At 43.9% G+C, this 23512-nt stretch overlaps 2 protein-coding genes across 4 annotated transcripts; both read left to right on the top strand.

Moving 5' to 3' along the window:
- card11 (caspase recruitment domain family, member 11) lies at positions 1–15051 on the top strand. 2 transcript variants are annotated; one of them, XM_034592363.1, is made up of 25 exons: positions 1–195; positions 4896–5095; positions 5447–5584; positions 5841–6017; positions 6794–6942; positions 7054–7233; positions 7552–7692; positions 8153–8278; positions 8358–8552; positions 8663–8818; positions 8960–9023; positions 9111–9274; positions 9565–9671; positions 9809–9849; positions 10164–10287; positions 10402–10603; positions 10778–10904; positions 10992–11235; positions 11374–11458; positions 11567–11662; positions 11793–11910; positions 12817–12999; positions 13477–13598; positions 14185–14300; positions 14812–15051. In XM_034592363.1, the coding sequence occupies exons 2-25, from the start codon at positions 4906–4908 to the stop codon at positions 15014–15016; spliced, it is 3450 nt and encodes a 1149-aa protein (XP_034448254.1). In that variant the 5' UTR covers positions 1–195; positions 4896–4905; the 3' UTR covers positions 15017–15051. The 2 variants fall into 2 exon arrangements, with proteins under 2 accessions (XP_034448254.1, XP_034448253.1); XM_034592362.1 differs by having other exon boundaries at positions 2–195; positions 8660–8818.
- A 1958-nt stretch (positions 15052–17009) lies between these two features.
- On the top strand, positions 17010–23512 carry LOC117765837 (carbohydrate sulfotransferase 12-like). 2 transcript variants are annotated; one of them, XM_034592369.1, is made up of 6 exons: positions 17010–17278; positions 20350–20581; positions 20656–21034; positions 21414–21566; positions 21753–21932; positions 22642–23509. In XM_034592369.1, exons 3-6 carry the CDS (start codon positions 20669–20671, stop codon positions 23188–23190), a joined length of 1248 nt encoding a protein of 415 aa, XP_034448260.1. In that variant the 5' UTR covers positions 17010–17278; positions 20350–20581; positions 20656–20668; the 3' UTR covers positions 23191–23509. The 2 variants fall into 2 exon arrangements, with proteins under 2 accessions (XP_034448260.1, XP_034448259.1); XM_034592368.1 differs by having other exon boundaries at positions 20350–21034; positions 22642–23512.

Below are 23512 nucleotides of genomic sequence, written 5' to 3'. Positions count from 1 at the left end.
TCTCTCTCTCTCTCTCTCTCTCTCTCTCTCTCTCTCTCTCTCTCAGTGTGTGTGAGTCGGATACATGGAGACAACATGAGCTTCTTAGTTTGTGGGTGAAACAACAGGTCTTGTGATTAAAACAAGAAGAAGAAACCAATACAAAGTTTGATCTGCCACCGAAACTTGGGACTATTTCACTCCGCCGCACCTCAGGTAGGTTAAAACAACTTTCATCATATTCTTCTAATCCTTCAAACGTCTGATGCTGATTCGTCACCGAACAGACACCAGTAAAAACACACGCAGGCACACGCACGCACACACACACACGTGCTTCACTGTTGTGGGTTCATCATTGCGCTGCTTAATTATGTGACAAAACCTGTTCTGTGTGTAGATCCTGTGCTCTCCTGTGTAGATCTTGCTAATTTTTCTTCTTTAACAAACAAACACACAAACACACACACACACACACACATACACACACACACACACACACACACACACACACACACTCACACACACAGGAGGAAAGAAAAGTGCATTACACCAATGCGATAATAATATGAAACAAACAATATGAAATTCACTCACAATCAGAGAAAAATTATTATAGTAAAGATGCATAGACATCATACGACAGCTTCTTTATAAAGATGCGTCCCTCGCGGCAAAGGCTCTGTCACCTTTGGTTTACAGCCTAGACTTTGGAATGGCTCGCAGCGTCCTACCAGAGGATCTCATAAACTACCATGTAGCCAGCACGTAGGCCTATGTATTATGGAATTTGATGGAGGAGGTATTCATACAACGATGCTTGATTTGTAACCAGCTCTAGTAATATGTATGTAAATGGTTATATAGGAAAAGGACGGTATGAGACATTTTTAAAGACATTTTAAAGAGCGAGAATCAGGAGGAAAGCCACGAGACGACCTCCTCTCGCTGTCCCTCGGAGGCTTAGTTTGGCTACAAGTGATTGCTTCTCATTATTTTGCTGCAACATCCCTGCAGATAAAGTGACTTGCATGATTCTCCAAATGCTTCCCCAGAATATAAGTAATTTGGGGGCAGGTGGTGGATCCTGTGCTTTCGGAGCTAGTTCGTGTTTTGCCTTCACCGAAATCATCTTGGCTCCTACATGAAAATAGAAAGTTATTGGTTTTGGTAACTGGAGCTGAACCTCTGTCATCCCTGGTACATTATCTGGCATTATCAACATTTTTGGGATTCCAGCAGCAGGTGCAGAAGACAATGTGACCCAGTGAGAGGGAGAATCAGGAAGATGCAGAGAGACACAGGTCACGTACAGTGCACATACACACAATGGGACATCGTTGTTCCTGGATCAAGTATTGGGTTTAATGTTTTTTAAGAAATAGAAAAATCTCCTCCTTTTTGAAACTGTGCGCATCATTCCCCATTTAAATCAATGTGCAGTCATTTTATAAATGTGAAAAATGACGTACTAATAAGAAGAGAAAAGCTCTGGTCATCAAAATTAACTTTTGAAAATGACGTGAATGCAAAAGGAAAAGCATTCAAATGAAATGTATTTCATGGCTCACTGCAGCCTCCTGCACCTGCCCCTGTCTGGCTTTTTTTTTTAGAATTATGCAAACTGTAGCTGCAGGTGGGGGCCACAGGGCATAGACAGATCCAACATATCAAATTCCTATAGGCACCAGCATGTTTCCGCTGCACAATGGAGCCTTTATGATGGTTTGTACACCTGAACCAATCATATCCGTCCATCAGCCGGCCAATCCCACTCCAGCACACTGACAGCGAGCCTGGACGAAGGTCTTATATGGTCACTGAGCCGCATCTCCTGCACAAGGACAAGGTTTGAATGGACTTGAGTTGATTGAATTTGCATGAACCCTGCAACTTTAAATCCTGCAAAACATAATCCTCAAGTGCTTCAGAATATCTGTGTAACGTGATGAATACGACCGCATGGGCACAATGAAAAGCAAAAACATTCTCTACTAGTTCAGAATCTGTGGTGAACTGTTTATATTGTATTGACTGCTCTATAATCTGCTCTTACTCTATGAGTGAGTACCAGCAGATTAGATGTCCACAGTTTGGGTGTGTGTGTGTGCAGAAAATAGTTGTGGTCGGCTGAGAGTTGAATGAATCTGGGTCACAATACATGAGACAAATTTATACACATTTGTCATTGTGGTTTGTTTAATGTTTCAATTTACTGATTTAACTTTTAATAATAATCCTAATAACTTTATTTACAGAGAACTTTTCAACGCAAAGAACAAAGTGCTGAAAAACAAGAACACAAATGGTTAAAGTACGGAAGGAAGGACATAAACAGCTAATATCAGTAGTAATACATTTGATGGGCTTCTCAAAAATGTAACCATTCCGTTTTAATGTGAAATGATTTGATATTAAAAATAACTCTGATCTAAATATAGGTCTTAACATTGAAACATTGGGGATCCACATAAAACTTTATTTAAACACTGAAGCATTTACAGTTTCTCGTAAAAAACAAGTTTCAAGACCAAAATATAATTTTCATTTGAAAACCAACAGTAAAAACAATAAAAAAAAAATTGTAACTTATTTTCTATTTAATTTTCAACAACAAAACAAGTTTGAACTTGTAACTAGGTGTGCCTCTGTGCACATCCTCTCCCAGGCATTCTGTGGTATGACCTTGTAAATTTCCGCTTCCCATCTCTGCTTTATCTGTAGGGAATTATGTAGATTCCTAGATAGAAATATGTTATATAGTTTACTTATTGTTTTCTTATCTTCGTTCCCCGTCTGTATTTCTATTAAGAACCCTTCTAAAGGGGTTCGTTTTAAAGGCTTTCCCCACTCTTTGTGTGTTGTTAGAAAAGTTCTCAGTTGTCGATATGTGAAGAAATCTGTTTCGGGGAGATCAAAATCCTTCTTCAGCTGCTCGAATGTCTTGAGGTTGTCCTCATTAAATAGCTGGTGCAGGTAAACCAATCCCATATTCGACCACTTTCTAAAGCCCGTGTCGAGATTGTTGGGTGTGAAGGTCTTCATAGATCCAATGCTTGTTAGTGCTGAAATTAATTTGGAAGCCCAAATGCTGTCTGTATCTTAGTCTGCCAGTTCTTTCATGGGTGCATCTTAAAAAGGCAAGTTTTGTCAGGCCTCTGGGTGAAGGTATTTCTCAATATTAAGGCAGCGAGTGTATGTGATCTTCTGAATCCACGCCATCAAAGGTTTCATATGTGCAGCTCACAAGTCATATTTTAAGTTTGGAAGTTCAAGGCCTCCGTTTAGCTGAGATAGTTGTCAGGGTTTAAGTCTAATTCTAGGACGCTTTTTTTTTTTTGCCAGATAAATTTGGAAATTATTTTATCCAGGTTATCAAAAAAACGGATTTTGGAATTTCTATAGGTAGCATCTGAAATAAGTAGAAAATCTGGAGTTTTAAAGAGTAAAAGTGCATCAATTTATATTAATAATCTAATTATCGCAAATAATGCACATTTGGCAGTAATGAAATACAATCAAAAATACAATCAATGCAGTGTGAATCATGCATATTGCGCACACACAATATGTGAAATAAAACTGTGTGAGTAAGTTGTGGACTTACTGTTGACAGTTGTAAAAAGCAATATTTAGGGTGTAAGAGACGTGAAGGTGCAGAAAGTTAACAGTTAACGATGTAAAGCATCAGCGGGTGTGAGAGAAAACAGTGGAGACAAATAAGCTGCTCAGTGCATGAAGAGTCCTGCAAGAGTGTGTGTTGTCGTAATATATGTTTGTTTCTCCAGAGTCTGAAATTACTGGAAAAGAGTCTGAGGACACACACACACAGACACACACACACACACACACACACACACACACACACACACACACACACACACACACACACACACACACACACACACACACACACACACACGCAAACACACTCTCGCTCTCTAAAAAATGGACAATCAACTCCCCTGACCACAATACTGAGACGACGAAAAGTGAATAGAGGAAGAGAGCTACTCACATCTGGTTTGAGAAGGAGGAAGCAAGGATGAGGCTTCTCGGTAATGAGCTCCAAAATAAGAGAAGAGAGAAGAGGAAACATGTTTCTGTGGTTACTCAAGAGGTCTGTGTGTGTGTGATGTCTGTGTGTGTGTGTGTGTGTGTGTGTGTGTCTGTGCACTTCAGTGTAAGTGCATGGGTGTGTGTTCATGTGATTGCTTGAAGTTTCATCATGTGCTGTGAATGTGTGGGTTCACATTAAGACTCCATGTACAAATAACTGCTCCAAGCGATGAGAAAGTGATATTTCTGTCTTCAGGCTGCGTTTTGAAAATCATCACTTATATCGTTGGTGGAGACAGAAATAAAGTGAAAGACTTCTGGTGCATCCCTTTGGCTTCGGTTGAACCAGTTTGTGTGCGTGTTTGTGTGTCTGCACAGGCTGAACGTTTTACATGCACGATGCAGGCGACAGTTGTATGCAAAAGTGTGTGTGTGATTGTATGTGTTTACCGGAGCCATGACATCAGATACCCTGGATTTGCCTACAAGTTACAAAGCAGGGTTATAGGATAACAGACACCAGTCAGGCAGCATGCAAATACTAGAGATGCATGGGCAGTGTGTGTGTGAGAGAAATGATGGAGAGAGGAAATCAAGTGGGAGTAAGAGCAAGATAAAGAGAGTAGAGAGAGTTCAAATGCACAGGAGAAGCAATGGAAAGACGTCAGTTGGTTAAACGTCAGGTGTTTGTAAGTGAAGTGGAGAACGTGTGGGACTCAAACGAGCAAAATCTCACTCTGGGTTCTGCTTTTGTTTCCGGTGGAGTCGAGCGGCGTCTGCGTTGTGATTTATTTGATTGAAAGGCCGGACCCAGAAGGTGGAGGTGATCTCTGTTTATTCTTTTCATGACATTTCAGGGTGTGAGAGATGGAAAACGGGACGTGTGATGACGTGGAGGAGCTGTGGGAGAAGGTGGAGTGCAAACGCTACGACCTGAGTCGCTCCATCTCCCCGGCAAAGCTCACCCCCTACCTCCGCCAGTGCAAAGTCCTGGACGAGCAGGATGAGGACGAGATTCTCAACTCCCTGCTGCTGGTGTCCAAAGCAAACCGCACGAGTAGGTGGTGTGTGTGTGTTCGTGTACTTACATCTGTGTGGAGTCCATTCGAGTATGGCTTGAGTTGGGTCAGGGGACAGGAACTGAACCCGTCTCCTGTGGAAACAGTCCTCTGGGATGCTTCCTTCCCCTTTAGTCCCAGGACCTTCATCTTTTCTTGAATAATTAGATTCTCTGTTAATGCAAAGACGAATTAACTGTGAGTCACACAACAACAACAACAACAACAACAACAACAACGTCAACAACTCCTCCTCTTTGTATCTGACACTGTGCGGTGAAATGTGATCCAGCAAATTCATAGAAATCTGGTCGTACTGTGTTTGTCAATGTCAATCACTCCTCCGTCAGGCCGCCTGCTCGACATCCTCCACACTAAAGGGAAGCGCGGTTACGTAGCGTTTCTGGAGAGTCTGGAGTTTTACTACCCTGACCTCTACAAGCTGGTCACAGGGAACGAACCCACACGACGCTTCTCCACCATCGTAGGTGAGACACACACCTCTGGGTGCCGACACATGCACGGACACACACTCTGATGCAACACACTGCACAGACACAATGTTCTCTGTCCTGAACTGAAGCAAGTGATGATCTACGTGATTTTTTGTGTCTATAAGTTGATTCATTTGCAAACAAGAGATCATTTTACCCTTCAAAACTTTTCACAAGTTGATTAGGCTGCGTTTTATTGTATAAGATATTCAGCGATGTGTGGTCTTTCTCCTCGTCCCCTCCGGTGCAGTGGAGGAAGGTCACGAGGGCCTGACGCAGTTCCTGATGAACGAGGTGATGAAGCTGCAGCAGCAGTCCAAAGTCAAGACCCTGCAGAGCGTCGAGCTCAGCAGGAAGAACTGCACGCTGGAGGACGAGCAGAAGAAGATGCGTCTGGCCAATCAGGAGCTGCAGGCCTTTCAACAGAGTAAAAATATATACGTTCATATTTGAGATTTATCTCTAGATATTTCTTATCATGAAGTTCCAGACTCCCCATCCGTCTGTGTTCTCCCTGCTCGGTGCGCCACACACACTCACATTATACCAAACTTCACTGATGAAAGCAGGACACTGTTCAACTCTGAAGCTGAAAAACAAATGCTAAAAATAATTAAAAGGTCAACTCATATCTCTCTGACAGGTTGTGGTAGATATAAATAACTACAAGATACTGTGGTTGGCATGGCAACTTTGTTTTATTGTTAAGGGTGAATTTGTTAAATCTCATCATCTTAGCAACGTTTTATATAATATTATATAATATTATATATTTGTTTTTCTAACAGTTGCTCTTCACTTAGTTTGGCTATTGGATATAAAGTATATATATGAGAAATTCATAGATTCAAGAATTACGAATAATAACTATAATTATAACTAACTGTAAATGTGCTAAATTGCACTGTCACTGTGTTTTGTTTTCAGATTATTGAAGTGAAAGTGAATCTTGAAATACTTCAAATGCTACAACAAAACTTTCACAGTTATTTAAAGTTCACATAAAACTAGTGGGAAACTGTAGCATGAAGTGATGTGTTAGGAACCAGAATCAGATACAAGTTCAAACGATCAATAGTTTGTACATTATACAATATTACATTTGGTATAAATGAGTAAAAAGTAAGCAAAGCATTTGAAACATTTTGCAACGATACGATAAAGTTAAAACTTGACTGTAAATGACTGTTGTTGGTTCTGCAGGATACAATAAGTTGAGAGAAGAGAGAAACACGTACAGTGATGAGCTGCTGAGAGTAAAGGATGAAAACTACCAACTGGCCATGAGGTACGCCACGCTGAGCGAGGAGAAGAACATGGCGGTGATGAGGAGCCGAGACCTGCAGTTAGAGGTACTCATCACTGAATCAATAATAAAGACGATGAGCTGTGATGAGGTTTGAGGGCATCAGTCAGGGCGCAGTGTTTCCAAACCTCATTATTGATTCTCCTCGTGTGCACAGATCGATCAGCTGAAGCACCGACTGAACAAGCTGGAGGAGGAGTGCAAGATGGAGAGGAGGCAGAGTCTCAAGCTGAAGAACGACATCGAGAACCGGCCAAGGAAAGAGCAAATCTTTGAGCTGGAAAGAGAGAACGATATGCTCAAGATCAAGCTACAGGACCTGCAGTCCATCAGACAGGTGCACACACACACACACACACACACACACACACACACACACACACACACACACACACACACACACACACACACACACACACACACACACACACACACACACACACACACGAGAAACATCTGGGTCCTTAGCGAAAGCTTTCACTAAATCTTCCAGTAGCGAGTCACTAACCTTTTTCTACTGTGGAACTGAGGTTATCACCGATTGTATTTCTAAAATCTACCTGCTGTTGAAAGCTCAAGTGAAATTAAAATGTAAAGTTTAAAATGTTCTGCATTTGTGTGTGTGTGTGTGTGTGTGTTTGTGTTTTATATCCAGCCTGGTCATGAATCAGATAAGACCCTCCTTGATATTTTGGAGCATGACAGACAGGAAGCACTAGAAGACAGACAGGATCTGGTGAACCGCCTGTACAACCTGCGCGAAGAAGTCAGACAGGCAGAGGAACTTCGTGACAAGGTAACACACACACACATGCACACATGCACATGCACACACATGCACACACATGCACACACACACACACACACACACACACACACACACACACACACACACACACACACACACACACACACACACACACAAACGACCAGAGAGAGAGGGTGAGAGCTCTGAGTTGGGGGTTTCTGCACAGGGGGTGTTTTTCACACATGGTTTCATGGGCATTTGACTCTGGTGATATGTTTGTGCTTTTGCAAATCTGTGTTTGTTCTCAGTCTGACTCTGAATCACATTCACGCAGGTTCACACAATCATTACATGACATTCGAGCGATGATTCAAACATGAAGCATGAACTTAGCTGAGAGACCACTTGTCTAATTTCTGCATATAACAGCTCCTGTGTGTGTGTGTGTGTGTGTGTGTGTGTGTGTGTGTGTGTGTGTGTGTGTGTGTGTGTGTGTGTTGGTGTGCAGTATCTGCAGGAGAAGGAGGATCTGGAGCTGAAGTGCTCCACGCTGAAGAAGGACTGTGAGATGTATCGTAACCGCATGGACACCATCACCATTCAGCTTGATGAAGTGGAGAAGGAGAGGAACCAGGTGAAAACACACAAACGCAGATTTTTGCAATTTTTGCCCATTTTGCTGTTACTTACTTCCACTCCCTCTTCACCAACAGGCGTTTCGAGCCAGAGACGAGGCCCAGCATCAGTTCTCCCAGAGTCTGATTGACAAAGACAAATATCGCAAGCAGATCCGAGAGCTGGAGGAGAAGAGCGATGAGCTCCAGATCGAGATTGTACACAAAGAGGCCAAGCTGCTCACTCTGGAGTCGCGCCTACGACGGGTGTCCAAGGAAATTGTTTTGGACCAGGTGAGACACAGCCGAGTAAATGAGCGTCTGCACGTGACCTCAGTTCATCATTTCATTTCACCTTGTCACTAATGTTTTTCCAATTTTTCTTGGGTCTATTTGTTTAGCAAAGTCTGCCAAGGGACCTGCGTCCGATCATCGTCTCTCAGGGGGAGGGGTTCAAACCTATCCCAGGCCAATCAGAATGGTCCAGTGATGATTCGCCAGAGGAGAGGCACATTTCTGAGGAGTCTCGCCTCAGACGCAAACCTAACCTTAAAGCCGTGGTCAGTTACTGTCCACAACTCACACTTACTTATTTACATATCGGAGAATATGACCAACTCGCTTCCTGTGCCACCCTCAAGCAATCGTATTATTAATCACAAACAAGGACAATTTAAGAGTTGTAATGTTTTGTCTTTCAGAATAGAGGTAAATCGCCGATCTGTGTCCCCAGAGACAAAGACTCAGAGGGCGCTCAGCCTGCAGGTGATTCACCGTTTCCCTCACATATTCACACCCTAACAAAGACACTGCCTTTGTCCGAGTTCACCCTCATTTATCTTCGTTTTACAGCCCAGCCAATTAACGGAGGAGACTTTCTGGACATTCAGACGTTGAACCAGCACCTCCCTCGCTCCCCCAGCTTCCCCATGTCACCCTTGTTTACTCCCTTTTCAGCTCCTACACCCTCCCCACTTCCTTACAACATGTCGGAGCAGGGCAACAGGACAAATATGGTGAGGCCCAGAGTTTTATCTGTGTTTACTAAACCTGTTATTTTGGTATTGTGAACAAATTTGGCACAAATGTTGCCTTAGACTCATGGATTAACCGACTAGATTTGCATGGCCTCTTGAACATGATGTGCCAAGTCTGAATTAGACTGAAACTGCACTGGTTGATGGAGGCATACAAACCCAGGGTAGTGGTGATCCTATTTACCAGGATATTGCAGTATTGTGTCTTTCTGTTCCATGTTTGTTAAAGAACAATCTGCTTCTGCTTTGTTCACCTGTCACATCTCCAGCTTCGTTACCGCAATGACAGCATCCTGTCCACGCTCCCTGAACCACCTGAGACGGGATCGCTGTACCGCAGAGAGAGGGAGAAGGAACACGACTTCCAGCCTCAAAGGTGTCATGTCATGATATAAATCAGTCAGTGTTTATTATACAGGTTGACAGAGATGTTTTTATCATGAATTTGATCCGGATTGTGTTATTTTCCTGTTATGAATATGAATCAAAACACGAATGTTTGGTGTCTTTCAGCCTCTTGGACTCTGATAGTGACAACATGGAAATTGACTGTGGTAAAGTATAGTTTCATACATATCATGTTTGCTTCTTTTATGCCTCAGTGTCTGCAGCAGTCAGCGGCCATGAGGCATCTTGTGTTCAGCTTGTTGATTTGTCCGCCCAATTCTAGTGAACATGATATCTCATGAAAGTCTTGAGAGAATTTCTTCATATTTGGTACAAACATTCATTTGGACTTACAGATGAACTGATTAGATTTCAGGGGTCAAAGGTCAAAGGTCACAGTGACCTCATCCTAGTCTGGAAAGAAATTGTTGAAATAAAGTCTCTTTCCTGTCTATCTCTGTCTGTTTCCTCTTTTTCTCAGGCGACGAATCACAGCGTGGTCCTCCTTCCGTCCACTCGTCTTCTTCCTCCTATCAGTCAGAAGGAATGGACTCTTACGACCTGGAGCAGGTCAACAACATCTTCAGGAAACTCTCTTTGGAGAGGTACAGCACAACAGACACTCAGAATCACAAGTCACACATGACCCGATTGACTGACCTCTGTCACACTTGTTTTTTTGTGTGTGTGTGTGTGTGTGTGTGTGTGTGTGCATGTAGGCCGTTCCGTCCGTCTCTGTCCTCCTTCTCCAGGGCCGGCTCAACCCTGAAGCCGGTGCAGGAGCTGTCGTTGCAAGGCGACAATCTTTTAAAGGACATCGCTCTGGTTGGTGGCAACCAGAGCGGGATTTTCATCTCGGCCGTCCAATCGGGTTCCCTCGCCGAGAAGGCCGGGCTACGGGAGGGTCACCACCTCCTGTTGGTATGTCGTCTACTGCTGACACGTTAACCGTATATATAGATGCATGTTTGTTTTGCTTGTTCCAATTCATAATAACCATCTTCTGTAAGGAGAGACTAATATGCAAAAGAGATATAACAGAGCAAATATTCGGGTGCATTGATCGTCCGTCTTGTGCTGTGATTGGCTGACCAGCTCGAGGGTTGCATACGTGGGGAGAGCCAAAGCGTTTCATTGGACACCAGCACCCAGGAAGAAGCCCATTGGACGCTGCAGCGCTGCTCTGGACCAGTTCGCCTGCACTATCGAGCCAACTTCGACTGCAAGTCCTGCTTTTACTGGACTCTTACACACGTATCTGTTTTTGTAACATTCATATACAATAAATTCAAATGTGCTTGTTCTTCAGCTTACCGGCGTCTTCAGAGGGACCTTGCAGAGGACTCGGTGGCTTCTGGCGACTCTTTCTACATACGGGTCAACCTGAACATCTCTGGCCAGTCGGAGAGCTGCTCCTTGAGCGTGCGCTGTGACGAGGTGGTGCACGTCCTGGACACCAGGCCCCAGGGCCGCTGTGAGTGGCTGTGCGCTCGTGTCGACCCTTACAGCGGCTCCGACCAGCTGGAGCGTGGCACCTTACCAAGCAACTCACGGTACAGAGCCGTTCTTCCAGAAATAAAGAGTTTGATGAAATCTCTTATTCAGACCTGTGCCTTCAAAGCACCGTACAAACCAGCATGTTGTCTTGGACCCTTGTGATTGACTATGTGTGTGTGTGTGTGTGTGTGTAGGGCCCAGCAGCTGCTCCTGGTAAAGATCCAGAAGTTAGCGTCTAGAGGGGGTAAAGATGAAAATGACAGCCTCCGCAACAGTCGAGTAAGAAGCATTTTGAACTAATGTCTTGGACTCACAGGTCAAAGGTCACAGTGACTTTATTCTGTGTGTTTAGATTATTTATTAAGTTGTGTCCATGTGCCTGTGCAGAGCAATTTACAGCCAGAAGAAGCCAGCTCCTTGCCCGATACTAAATGCAGCCCGCGCTTGTCGAGAGCCGGCATCATCCTCACTCAGATACTACAGGTAATGAGGTGTCGAGGTCTGTTCAGTGCAGTGCTGAACCAAAGTCTTTCAAATCACAACAACCCTGCTATACGTCCAAGGCGTCTGTAATAACATGCTACTTCCCTGTGTCTGTTGTTTTGATATGTAGTTCGTCAGCAGGGTGGATATCAAGTACAAGCGAATGAACAGCAACGAGCGCGTGAGGCTCGTCAACTCAGGCAGCACAACACTACCTAGACCAGGCTTAGATACACTCAGACCAGAAGGTGGGTAACGTCTGCTGCTGAGCCGAAACCTTTAAAATAGCTAAAATGTAGAAAACAGTTGAAGTGGCAGCCGACATTCATACTAATACTGAAAGACGACGAGTTAGCAGCTCACATGGAGCTGCTGAAAGAAGGATGATTTTCAGTTTTGGTGTAAAGCACTGAGTGAAACTGAGTCGAAACTCGTGAAATTTCAGTTTTGGTGAAAGCTCTAATGTAGTCGAAGGATAAGATGTGATGGTGCTTGAAGTGTCAGTTGAAGAATAGACGTGTCACAGGAAGTAAAAACGATGATGTCAGATTTAGTACTTAAACCGGTATTTGTTATCTTTAAATATTTTTTAGGTATTCTTTTTAAATTGTGCAATTCAAGTTTCTAGAGAAAGGTTTAAGGAAGTTGAAAGTATGAATAATTATGAGATATAATCATGCAACATTGTGGTCCCTGAACAAAATTCACAATTGTTTAAGTCAGTTAAGTAAATTAAGTTAGGTAATCAGTTTTTTGTGTGATGAGTCATTTACATCTTAAAACCATAACACACACACACACACACACACACACACACATGTTTACCTCTGTCCATTAGTTGGTTTCGTTGTTTGTCAGCACGATTACGCAGAAACTACCACACAGATTTCCAACGTACAATTTTGTTTTGGACCAAATTCTTTATCACTTAACATTGAGATCATGCAGTTTTTGACATTTTTACGGGTCTTGATGAAAAAATCTGACATATTTAAAGAACTGATTTGTCTGTGCAAATTAGTTTGGCTTGATTGGATTTAAAGGGGAAGGTTGGGGTTAATGATTGATGTGTTAGCTTGATGTAGTTAACATGTCGTCCTGTCTGTGGGTGCATGACTCTTTTTTTGTCCGTGTGCTGACTTGGCTGAAAACAGATGCTGCTGACCCAGACAATGAGCTGAGCAGGAGTTTGAACCTGATTCCCTACAGCACCGTCACCCTCCAGAGGACCCAGAGGAGAAGACCAGTCCTGTTCAGCCCCAACGCTCTGGCCAAAACCATTATCCAGAAAATACTCAACATGGGGGGAGCCATGGACTTTGACATCTGCAAACCAGGTCAGCGTATGATGGAAATAAGCCGACCCACTGCAAAGTATACCATCTTATCAAGGAATACTTTGACCTACATGGTCGTATCCAGTGCATTCACCCATTGTGAATCAAAGATTGGAAAGATAACAAGTAGTTTCAGGGGGAGACGGAGTGAGAAGGAAGCTGCTATTGGGATTCAGGTCAGGTATTGTGCCGCGCTGTGTTGTAAATGTTAAAGAGTGTAACCAGAGAGACCGCGGGGACAGGAGAAGTTCACAGCTCCATCTGAGACTTGGTTGTATTGTCGAGCAGCACTCGTGACAAACCAGATGCTCCCAGCACACGTGGGTCAGACAGAGTCAAACATCTGGCGGAACGAGCGACTGTGTGACGTCTTGACGATGTGGAGAATTCCCCAGGGCAGCAACAGGCAAAGTTTCTGTTCCTCCTGAGCTAAATGTGCTGATCATTAACACGTGAACGTATTTTTTGTGTTTGTAGACACCCTGTCCAAAGAGGAGTTTCATCTCAAACAGAACGTGGAGCCCTTCATTCACTACAAAGAGAAACACGCCACATTTGAATGCATCACCCGAGAAAACATTGAGGCTGTTGCTGCCAAGGTACGCCGAGTGTGTGTGTGTGTGTGTGTGTGTGTGTGTGTGTGTGCACCTGCATTCATGTCCCAAAAATGTCCCTCACATTCACAAGCGTTGGCAACAGAAAGGTTTGAAATCACAAACACACGTTTGTATCATAAAGATTGATGAAAAGACGGCTCCCTCCTGGTGGCTGGCTGCAGTATTACTCATAATACTCGTCTCCTCCATGTTAGTGAATGGGAAATGGACCATACAAAAAAAAAAAAGGCTTTTTTATTCGTTTTTTTATTATTAACTTTGAGGTAGGCTAGCTATTTCCACCTTTTTCAAGTCTTTATGCTAAGCTTAGCTACCTGGCTGCTTGCTGTAGCTTTATAGAATAACTAGAGACATTAGAGTAGTGTCAGTGTTCCCATCCAACGCCCTGCAATGAAATAAAAAAGCATGTTTTGCATTTCAGCCTGTTTACATTTTAGTTTTTGTGGTTGTGGTAAAGTCCCACGAATCTTTGTGCAGCAGAGGGGAAATGTGGTGAAAATATCCTCTGAAAATGAAATCTTTTTCATCTACATTTGTCTGTAAAGCTAATTTTTCCTCCCGTCACCAGGGCAAACACTGCCTGCTGGAGGCCGAGCTGAACTGCGTCAAGGATCTGCTGCGGAGAGAAATCTACCCGATCATCCTGTATGTCAAGATCTGTGAGAAAAACGTCAAGAAGTTACGGTACGCTGAACAAACTTTGTGACACGTCAACCCAACACCTCTCACCCACAGCTGCAAAACCCACAACTAATGCACATCAGTTAATCAGGTTTCCAATCCAAGGACAAGTCCTCTGTTTGATTCTCTCCAAACTGTTTGAAAGCATTTATATATGAAGTTTTACTACACAATGAGATCCAGCAGCCCCGCAGACAATGGGTGAGAAGTTGGTAGCGGAACAAGAGCTCTTTCCTGTTGAGAAAGGTGAGAGTTCTGCATCTTGCTTAAAATATATGTTCTCTATTTCAGTCTGGTCTATTCACGACAATACTAGAGGTGGCACATTTATTTCTGGTGTCTTTAAATACACAACCAGTGTGTAAACCCAGGATCCTCATCAGGGTTATCGCCCTTTAGAAATTACAGCAAAACGCACAGAGTTTCTACAGGATCTCATCACACATACTGGGCCCCACACCTTACCGCACTCACCGCCACAGTGCTGCTTCCTTCCTGTTTCCTGTCCACGCAGGAAGCTGTCTCTGCGCGTTGAGTCGGAGGACGAGTTCGTCAGGTCATGTCGAGCGAAGGAGAAGGAGCTGGAGAGCGTCCCCTGCCTCTACGCCAGCCTGGAGCCCGAGGCCTGGGCCGGGCCGGACGACCTCATCAGGGTCGTCAAAGACAGAATTCTGGACGAGCAGAAGAAGACGGTGTGGGTGGAGCAGGACCTGCTGTAGACGGACACACACACACGAAATAAACCCACAAAAAACTGTATCTCGTGCTTTTGTACTCAAAATAAAATGCATTATATTATTTGTAAATGTGTGTATTTCCTTTAGACAAATAAACAGAGTGAAAATATAAAAAAAAAGGTTACCATCTCTTATAGGCACTTCTTTTGCTGTGTCAGACTTAATGAAGACTACACTGACCTCTACTGGCCACTGAGATTTTCACACTGTAAAAACTCAAATCTAAACATATCATACTGTATATTATGTGCATATATTATTTATTCATACAGGTCTATTTTGCATTTTTGATTTTATCTACTAAAATGTAATGGAAATATTAAGGAAATTGCAAAATAAAAACATAATCATTACTATTTGAATGGATTAAAGTACAATTTAATATTTCATGTTTTAGAGCATGTATAGGACAATTTTTTGCTTAAATGTGTAATACAGTACATATTTTTAATGGTCATTCATATCAAACGATATTTCACTAAGTCAGTCAACTCACAATCTGTGACCTTTGCGATGAACCATCAGTTACTGTGCAACATGGGTTCATGTTTCCTCTGCTGCGTTTTCTATAAACCTGCTTGTTTTGTTTTTTTCCAGGCGTTTAGAGGGTTCAATTTGACAAAATGTGTCAGCCAGACGGGGATTAAGAGAGTAACCTCTTTCATAAGGGTGATAGATAATCTCCTCATCATGCAGCGAGAGGGGACGTGTCCAAACCAATATGTGGTCCCACAAATACTCATGTCTGCTCCAGATCTGACAGTTAACAGGACATCTGGGCTTGTTAGAGGGGTGAGGGGCACATCCAAAATCCAGCCTGAAATAATCTGTATCTCCCTGTAACAACCTAGACCAGAACAATCTAGTCCCTATTCATTACAGTTAGTGGATATAATGTGAAATAATATGTATCTATTATAAAATCCAGTCAATGTAATGTAGATTTACATATTGTCATGTGCGTTTGTTCTGTAATGTGTGAATTCAAGTTGGAAACCATTAAACTGCACACACAATTTATGAATGCATCCAACGAACACCATAAACAAATGATAAATTATACCAAAATTGCAAACACAATAAAATGTTGATGTGATGTTCTATGGTATACAGATGTTAGGATCATCATCTCTCTGCTTAGATGTGACAAATAACCTCCATTGCACTTTTGCTTTCCATTCACTTATGTAATATTTTTTGGTGTGTATGTGTACTTGTACAGATATCTTTGTGAGGACCACTTTGAGCCTACAACCTACGAAGTGAGGACATTTTGGGAAAGTGAGGACATTTTGGCTGGTCCCCACTTTCTGATTGGCTGTCTCAGGGTTAACACTTGGTTTTGGGGTTAGAATTAGGTTTAGGGTTGGGTTTAGGTATTTAGTTTTGATGGGTAAGGTTAGGGGAAGGGGCTTGGAAATGAGTTATTCAAGAAGATGTATTTTCATTTCAAAACACGAGGAACATGAGAGGGAACAAACCAAATCACTGAGGTCCCCGTAAGCAGCAATGATATAGAAACACTAGAATCTAAAAACTAAGCAGAAGCAGCAAATCATTACGATGAAATAAACACAATAAAACAACAGAATCTCAAACTGATGAGTATTGATAAATATGAGTGTGGATATTCAAGTATTATTGCACATGAAAAGAGTCTTTATTGGCCATGTGTGTCCTCACAATAGACGTACAAACATGCGTGTGTGTGTGTGTGGGATCAAAGCAGGATGAAAGCCAGGGTACACGTCTAAATTAGGAAAATGTTGGAGCGGGGGTTAAAATATGCAGACGGTTGTTTGTGTGCGTGTGTGTGTGTCAGAGTGTGTTACGTTTGATGTCACAGGATGAAAAGACTTCACAAACCACAGGATTTCAACCTCATGGGCCTGAGGCAGCAGAAAGACCCAGCTCCCTGCAGCCTCATCATTTCCTCATCCTCATTCTTTTGGTGTGTGGGGGACATGTTTGCTTTTTGCAGGTCCAGCAGGTTATTTCCAGCCCTGTGCTCCCGTGGGAGGCGGAGGAGGGAGCTGTCGACATAAATCATCCCACAGTGGAGACATGTTGTGCAGGAGCTGACCCAACAACTGAGAACTGCAACTGACGCCCAACTCTCGCGATGCTTGGGGGAGGTCTCGTTCCATCTCTCCGGACTGGAACAAAAAAAAAAAAAGAAAAAAAAAACGGGCTGTGATCACATCTCAGACTCACACTCAGCTGACGCGGCGCTGGAGGAAAGAGGTGAGAAGCTCCGGCTGTTTATTCCTCTTCATTATTATTATCATTACTATTCAGTGTTGGAAATTACGCACAGAATTCTGCAGCGTGTTTCCGCGCGGAGCTCCGGACTCTGACACCTTCAGATGCCGTCGGTGCATGAAGCCAAACACCGTCCCCCCCTTGTTTTTCCTCTTTGTCTCCGCGTTAACGTTAACGGAGCCGGACCGGACCGGAGCCTCGTGCCGCCCGGCGGGAGGAACAGCCCCGTTCCCCGCGGTCCACGCGCTCTCTGCCCGCGCGTCAAAGGCGACATTGTGTCCGCGCTGGCATCCGCCGGCGGCTGCAGCGGACAGGACGGTGCGATGAGTGTCCCGCTGCTTCGTGGCTCTGGTGCTTCACACGCACGCACACACACACACACACACAGACAAGAAGTGACTAATCACCAATTTATGCATCGATTGATCAGTAACACGCGCGCACGAGGAGACGTTCTGACGAGAAATATTTAGGTCAACACAGAAAGGTGCGTAAAAACCGTGACCAGACCAACGTTCATCCCAAAATATCGATTCAATACAGTCTCATTACTTTTTAATCATTATAGCATTGATCTATTGTGTCATTCCACATGTATGCAGCTTATAGTGAAATATAATAATGATAAACTTTATTTATACAGCGTAGTTACAAGGTGCTTTATAAGTTAAAAATGAAAATGAAAGTTAAAAAGATAAAAAGATAAGAAGCAAACAGTAAGAAACCATTGAAAAAGCAATATATCACAGACGCAGATGAAAAAGAGTAAAAACAAGATGAATAAACCGTTATAAAATGGTTAAAATAGACATTAAGATGGTAAATGGTCTGTATCTATATAAAGCTTTTCTAGTCTTGATGAACATTGACCCACTCATACAGTGCATCCATGTGCAGCACAGCAATTTAGAGGGTGCTTTGGCTTGCAGAATGAGGACGACTGGGATCATACGCCGACTTTCTGGTTAGAGGACAACCGCTCTGCCCCCTCAGCCACAGCCGCCCCCCCAGAGATCAGAACCAGGAGAAAGCCCACGTGTAACAATGTGTGTTTAAACATTTAAAAGGGGACCAGGAGTCAGACCTCAGGGAGGCTGTTCCACAGAGTGGGAGCCCTGACAGAAAAGGGCCTTCACTGAGCACCTCAGGTTACGACCGGGCACAGATGTGTAAAATATATAAATATATACATATAAAATACTAGTATATGTACAAAATGCGTTACAGGGCTCATGATAGTGTCACGATACAGCATTGTATCAATGAACAATGTACAAAAGTGCATAAAGTCTTATCTTAGTGTCTCTTTAGTCCTTAACAAACACACGGCTACTGAATTTCCCTGGTGACAGTAAATCTTATCTTATCTGATCTTATTTCAATAAACACAACAAGACTTTACGTATACTTTATAAATACTCCTTTACTCTATTTTATTCTATAAGTTGCATTTTTCTATTCTTTTTTTAACAACACATCTCATTTTATTTTTTGTATATCACAGTTTTGTTTTGTACGTAAAATCTTGACTTTTAAAGTAGCATGAAAGTTAAGCTGTAGATTTAAAAAGCACAATGTTTACCTGAGGTTTAAAAAGCTCTGGAGTCGTCTGTCATGTAGTGGAGGATATAAAGTAGTATGACAAGGGAGTATTGTACTTGATTAGAGCAATCGAGTCGCTGTACTTACTCTATATTCCACCATTAACAGAGGTCAGGACTTAATATTTGCTGCCCCTGACTCGTTTGATACGATGCACATCAGTGGGAGGCCGTTAATCCGCTGGTGTGCAGGGAGGAGGAGGAGGAGGAGGAGGGGGAGGAGGAGGAGGAGGAGGAGTGGAGAGAGGAATGATGATTTTCCATGTCAATGGTCCTCTCTTAGCTGCAGGAAAGAGGGAATAATATGAGGACTGTTGCACCAGAACTCCACATTTAGACGTGTGTCGGAATGGAGACGCCCTTCGACTTTCAAACTCAACTGGAGGGAGATATACTCTGGAGATAATGTGTAATTAAGAAACATGAGCAGATGAGATATGCTGCAGGTAGAACACACACTGTGTTTGTCCTCTACTGCTTCAGGCTGCTCTCCACAGGGTAATGGGCTATTTTGACCGACTGCATGAGCAAAGCGAGCTTCGGCTGTGCACACAGAACGTGTCTTAGTAAGGGCTATAAAATATTTGCTCCTGGCCTCAACGGTCGCTAACATAGGGGCTTTCATACATGCTCGGGATATAAGTGTTCCAACGCTGTACAGTGGTGGTGGAAATTGTATAAAGTTGGTTCAAGGGGTCAATCATTCAGCAGAAATAAAAAAAAGGAAGAAGCAAACTACTCCCTGTGAATTCAGGCTGGAGGCATCTTACAGTTTGCAATGTGTAAATTTCCATTACACCATAACCGTTAGGAAGTCGGGTACGTGTGGCACAGCAGGACACTTGTGTCAGTGCAAAACTTATGACTTCACAGTGTGCAGGGCCTCAGAGCCTTCAGATATTTGACAAGCACTCGTGATTTTACTGCTGTGAGTGGGAGGCAGGTCAGCTCGGAGAGGTGAGGGAGATATTCAGTGTGCGCCTCGTCAAAACTCCAGCTCAACAAACCGTCTCGCCAGCTTCGCTCCAGTTCTCGAGCTCTTTTTAGCAACAGGGGCACAGGAATACTTCGCTCACATGAAAGTTCTCTGCCCGATACTTTTTGTGTCGACCTCTAGCTGTCTGAATAAGAAGCGATATAAAGAGGGTAAGAAATTCAGCTACACTTGGATCACGACCTCGTTCTGTCATATTTAGCTTGGTTTGTTTTTTCTCTACACCGCTGAATTCCTTGTGTGTTGTCTGGTGTCTGTAGCACCGCCGCAATATCTGATTTCAGAGATGTGAGTGGAAAAATGGAATAAATAACCGTTGTTTGGTCTCTGTTGTGTGTGTGTGTGTGTGTGTGTGTGTGTGTGTGTGTGTGTGTGTGTGTGTGTGTGTGTGTGTGTGTGTGTGTGTGTGTGTGTGTGTGTGTGTGTGTGTGTGTGTGTGTGTGTGTGTGTGTGTGCAGGGCGTTGCAGCCATGGAGCAGAGGTGAGTGTGAACCCATGGACACTCCTGCCGTGCACCAGCATCATGAGAAGCCCGATCCCACCACACGCTCTGCTATAGCGGCTGTTTATTTATCGCCATGGTGAGAGGCAGCTTCTGGACCGTGACTCTGTTGCCATGGTGACCCCGTAGCGAGAACCCTGGCGATCACATAAAAAGGAAAAAAAAAAAAATCCAGGTAACTATTTTCAATCTGCTGCCATGGCGATGCTGTAGAGACACCCTGTATAGTCGTAAGCCTGTTGCTATGGTGACCCTGTAACAAAGCAACAGTCGCCATGGGAACGTCCAGGATGTTCCGCATTTTCGTCGTCCTGGGCTCGGCCTTCATGATCCTCCTCATCATCATCTACTGGGACGACGTGGGGGCGTCTCATCTGTATCTGCACACCCCCGTGTCGCCGGGCCCCAAGATCCCTCACCCTCCTCCCAAGACGCGGCCTCAAACCTCCCGCACCCCGTCCTTCCTCTCCGACATCGATGCCTTTGTTAACCAGTTCTTAGAGCCGGGAACTGGCGAGCCCACGGACCCCGCCCCTGTCGACACAGGCAACCAATCAGAGAAAGCAGAAGAGCGATACGTACCACGACGAGAGTGGAAGATTCACCTGACACCAGTGGCAGCAGAGCTCCGGGAGAGACAGGTTCATATCTGACATTATTATTTTTATTATTATTATTAGTAGTAGTAGTAGTAGTATTCATTGTAGAGGTAGCTGCAGTAGTAAATATGTAATTGAAGGAACATCACAGGTAACTGATCAAATGAATAATAGCAGTGTTCCAGTTTTGGCTGGTTCCCTGACACTGTTCAGATAAACAGAACAAGTGGAAATATCTTTTTTTAAACAGGCCAATGGGAGAACAGGGAGCTCAGATGCAGAACATATCTGAATCCTGATTGGTTGACAGCAGCAACTCCTTTCTCGCTGTCTCTCTTTCTTTTTGAAATCTGCCAATAACCTTCGGATGACTTCCGTTGCTAATTATAAAGTTGTGTCTGTGTGTGTGTGTGTGCTTCAGGAGCACCGGCGGAAGCTGCTGCAGGAGATGTGCGCTAACGACAGTATCGTGTTTCCCGGCAAAAACCGCTCCTTTGACGACATCCCCAACAAGGAGCTGGATCATCTTATCGTGGACGACAGGCACGGCATCATCTACTGCTACGTCCCCAAGGTACGCCGGCGTCCACACTGTGTTCCTGCTCTGTGTGAATGCATTAGATCAAATAAGAGCTGCAGCACTTGGCTGTGGTTTTTCATACAGTGAAGTCCGACTTACACAAACGCTACTGAGCTGTTGTTTCTGCCCGTTTCTCTTCTGCTGGTTTTCACCTGCACATGTGCTCCCTGCCGCTCGCAGGTGGCGTGCAGCAACTGGAAGCGGATCATGATCATCCTCAGTGAGAGCCTCCTGCGTGACGGAGTCCCCCAGAGAGACCCTCTGGCCATCCCCAGGGACCTGGTGCACAACAGCAGCATGCACTTCACCTTCAACAAGTTCTGGAAACGCTATGGGAAGTTCGCAAGACACCTCATGAAGGTCTGTTAAAGTATTTTACTTTGTTGTTCACTCAGAGAATGTAACAGTCCCCTTATGAAGCCACATTTAAATTCACTAGATCACCAAATCACACACAGAAATCAATCCCCTAAATATATCTGATTTTCTGCATCAAGATCCATGAATTATTCTCTGAGAAAAACCATGGAACGTGTTGAAAATCTGTTAAAAACTTAAAAAATCCGGATCCATATCAAAATTTGCCCACCTCTCCACAAAATGCCATGAAAATCGGTTTAGTTGGGGGTCATTAAAAAGTCATAACATTCTCGTTGTCAATTTTAGAAATAAAAGGCAGTAAAAAACATTCAATTGTATAAAATTCTGATTTGCTGGATCTTCATTTTTTATACGCACGTAACCGCCAAAGGTCACAGCGAGAATTTCTCCATTCTACCAAACGGAAGAAGAAGAGTTATCAGTTCTGGTTTTCACCTTCATCGTTAGTGTCTCTCTGGTTAGAAGTAGAAGCACTAAACTAATGTCAGCCGGCTCCAGCCAGTATAACGATAAGTAGCTTCAGAATGACGAGTACTCGAGGTGGTTAAACACGGTGTCAAAGCGGTAGAGTCATCACTGAGGTCCTTGATTGTGTTATTAGTTGCTTCCTGTATTATTTTCTGTTTCCTTCACCATCTCTTTAAATTGTCCATGTGTAATAATAATATTTTTGTGTTCATTGTTGAAGGTGAAGCTGAAGAAGTACACAAAGTTCCTCTTCGTGCGGGACCCCTTCGTGCGCCTCATCTCTGCCTACCGGAATAAATTCGAGCTGCGCAACGAGGACTTTTATCGTCGCTTCGCGCAGGTCATGCTCCGCCGCTACGCCAACCAGCCGACACCTCCTGCCACTGTGGACGAGGCGTTCGCCGTGGGCCTCCACCCGTCCTTCTCCCACTTCATCCAGTACCTCTTGGACGCTCAGACCGAGAAGGAGATGCCCTTTAATGAGCACTGGCGGCAGGTGTATCGGCTTTGCCACCCGTGCCAGATTCAGTATGACTTTGTGGGCCACCTGGAGTCGGCAGAAGAGGATGCTGAGCACCTACTGCGCCAGCTGCGCGTGGACAACGTGGTGGAGTTCCCCACCTCCCACAGGAACCTCACAGCCAGCAGCTGGGAGGCCGATTGGTTCAACGCGGTGCCTCTGGAGGCGCGGAGAGAACTCTACAAGCTGTACGAACCCGACTTCAGGCTTTTTGGCTACGAGAGACCAGACTCGCTCCTCAATGAGTGACTCTGGTTTCTACTCCACACACAGACAACGTGTTTTTTATGTGATGAAGTGAGTGACACCTCTGTTCTCCAGTCTTGTCTGTTCTACACTGAATGTCCACATCCTTAGGGACACCCACTTCTCTAAGAAAAGCACAGTAATGAAGTGAAGCCTGGTTAAAGCCATTATCCATCATTCTTTACCTTTTTAAATCACAAAGATAAAGAGAAGCACACAGGTTCGAGTGCAAACAGCAGGTGTCCCTAACATTATGCACATTTATTGTCGTCCTTAACTCAAAACTCCGCACCGAGCGTCTTGCGCACTCAACGTTGATGTCACA

The sequence above is a fragment of the Hippoglossus hippoglossus genome, chromosome 8, assembly GCF_009819705.1.
Source record: "Hippoglossus hippoglossus isolate fHipHip1 chromosome 8, fHipHip1.pri, whole genome shotgun sequence".
Taxonomy (NCBI): domain Eukaryota; kingdom Metazoa; phylum Chordata; class Actinopteri; order Pleuronectiformes; family Pleuronectidae; genus Hippoglossus; species Hippoglossus hippoglossus.
The sequence above is the reverse complement of the archived record's forward strand: the minus strand, read 5'-3'. Positions and strand labels throughout refer to the sequence as shown.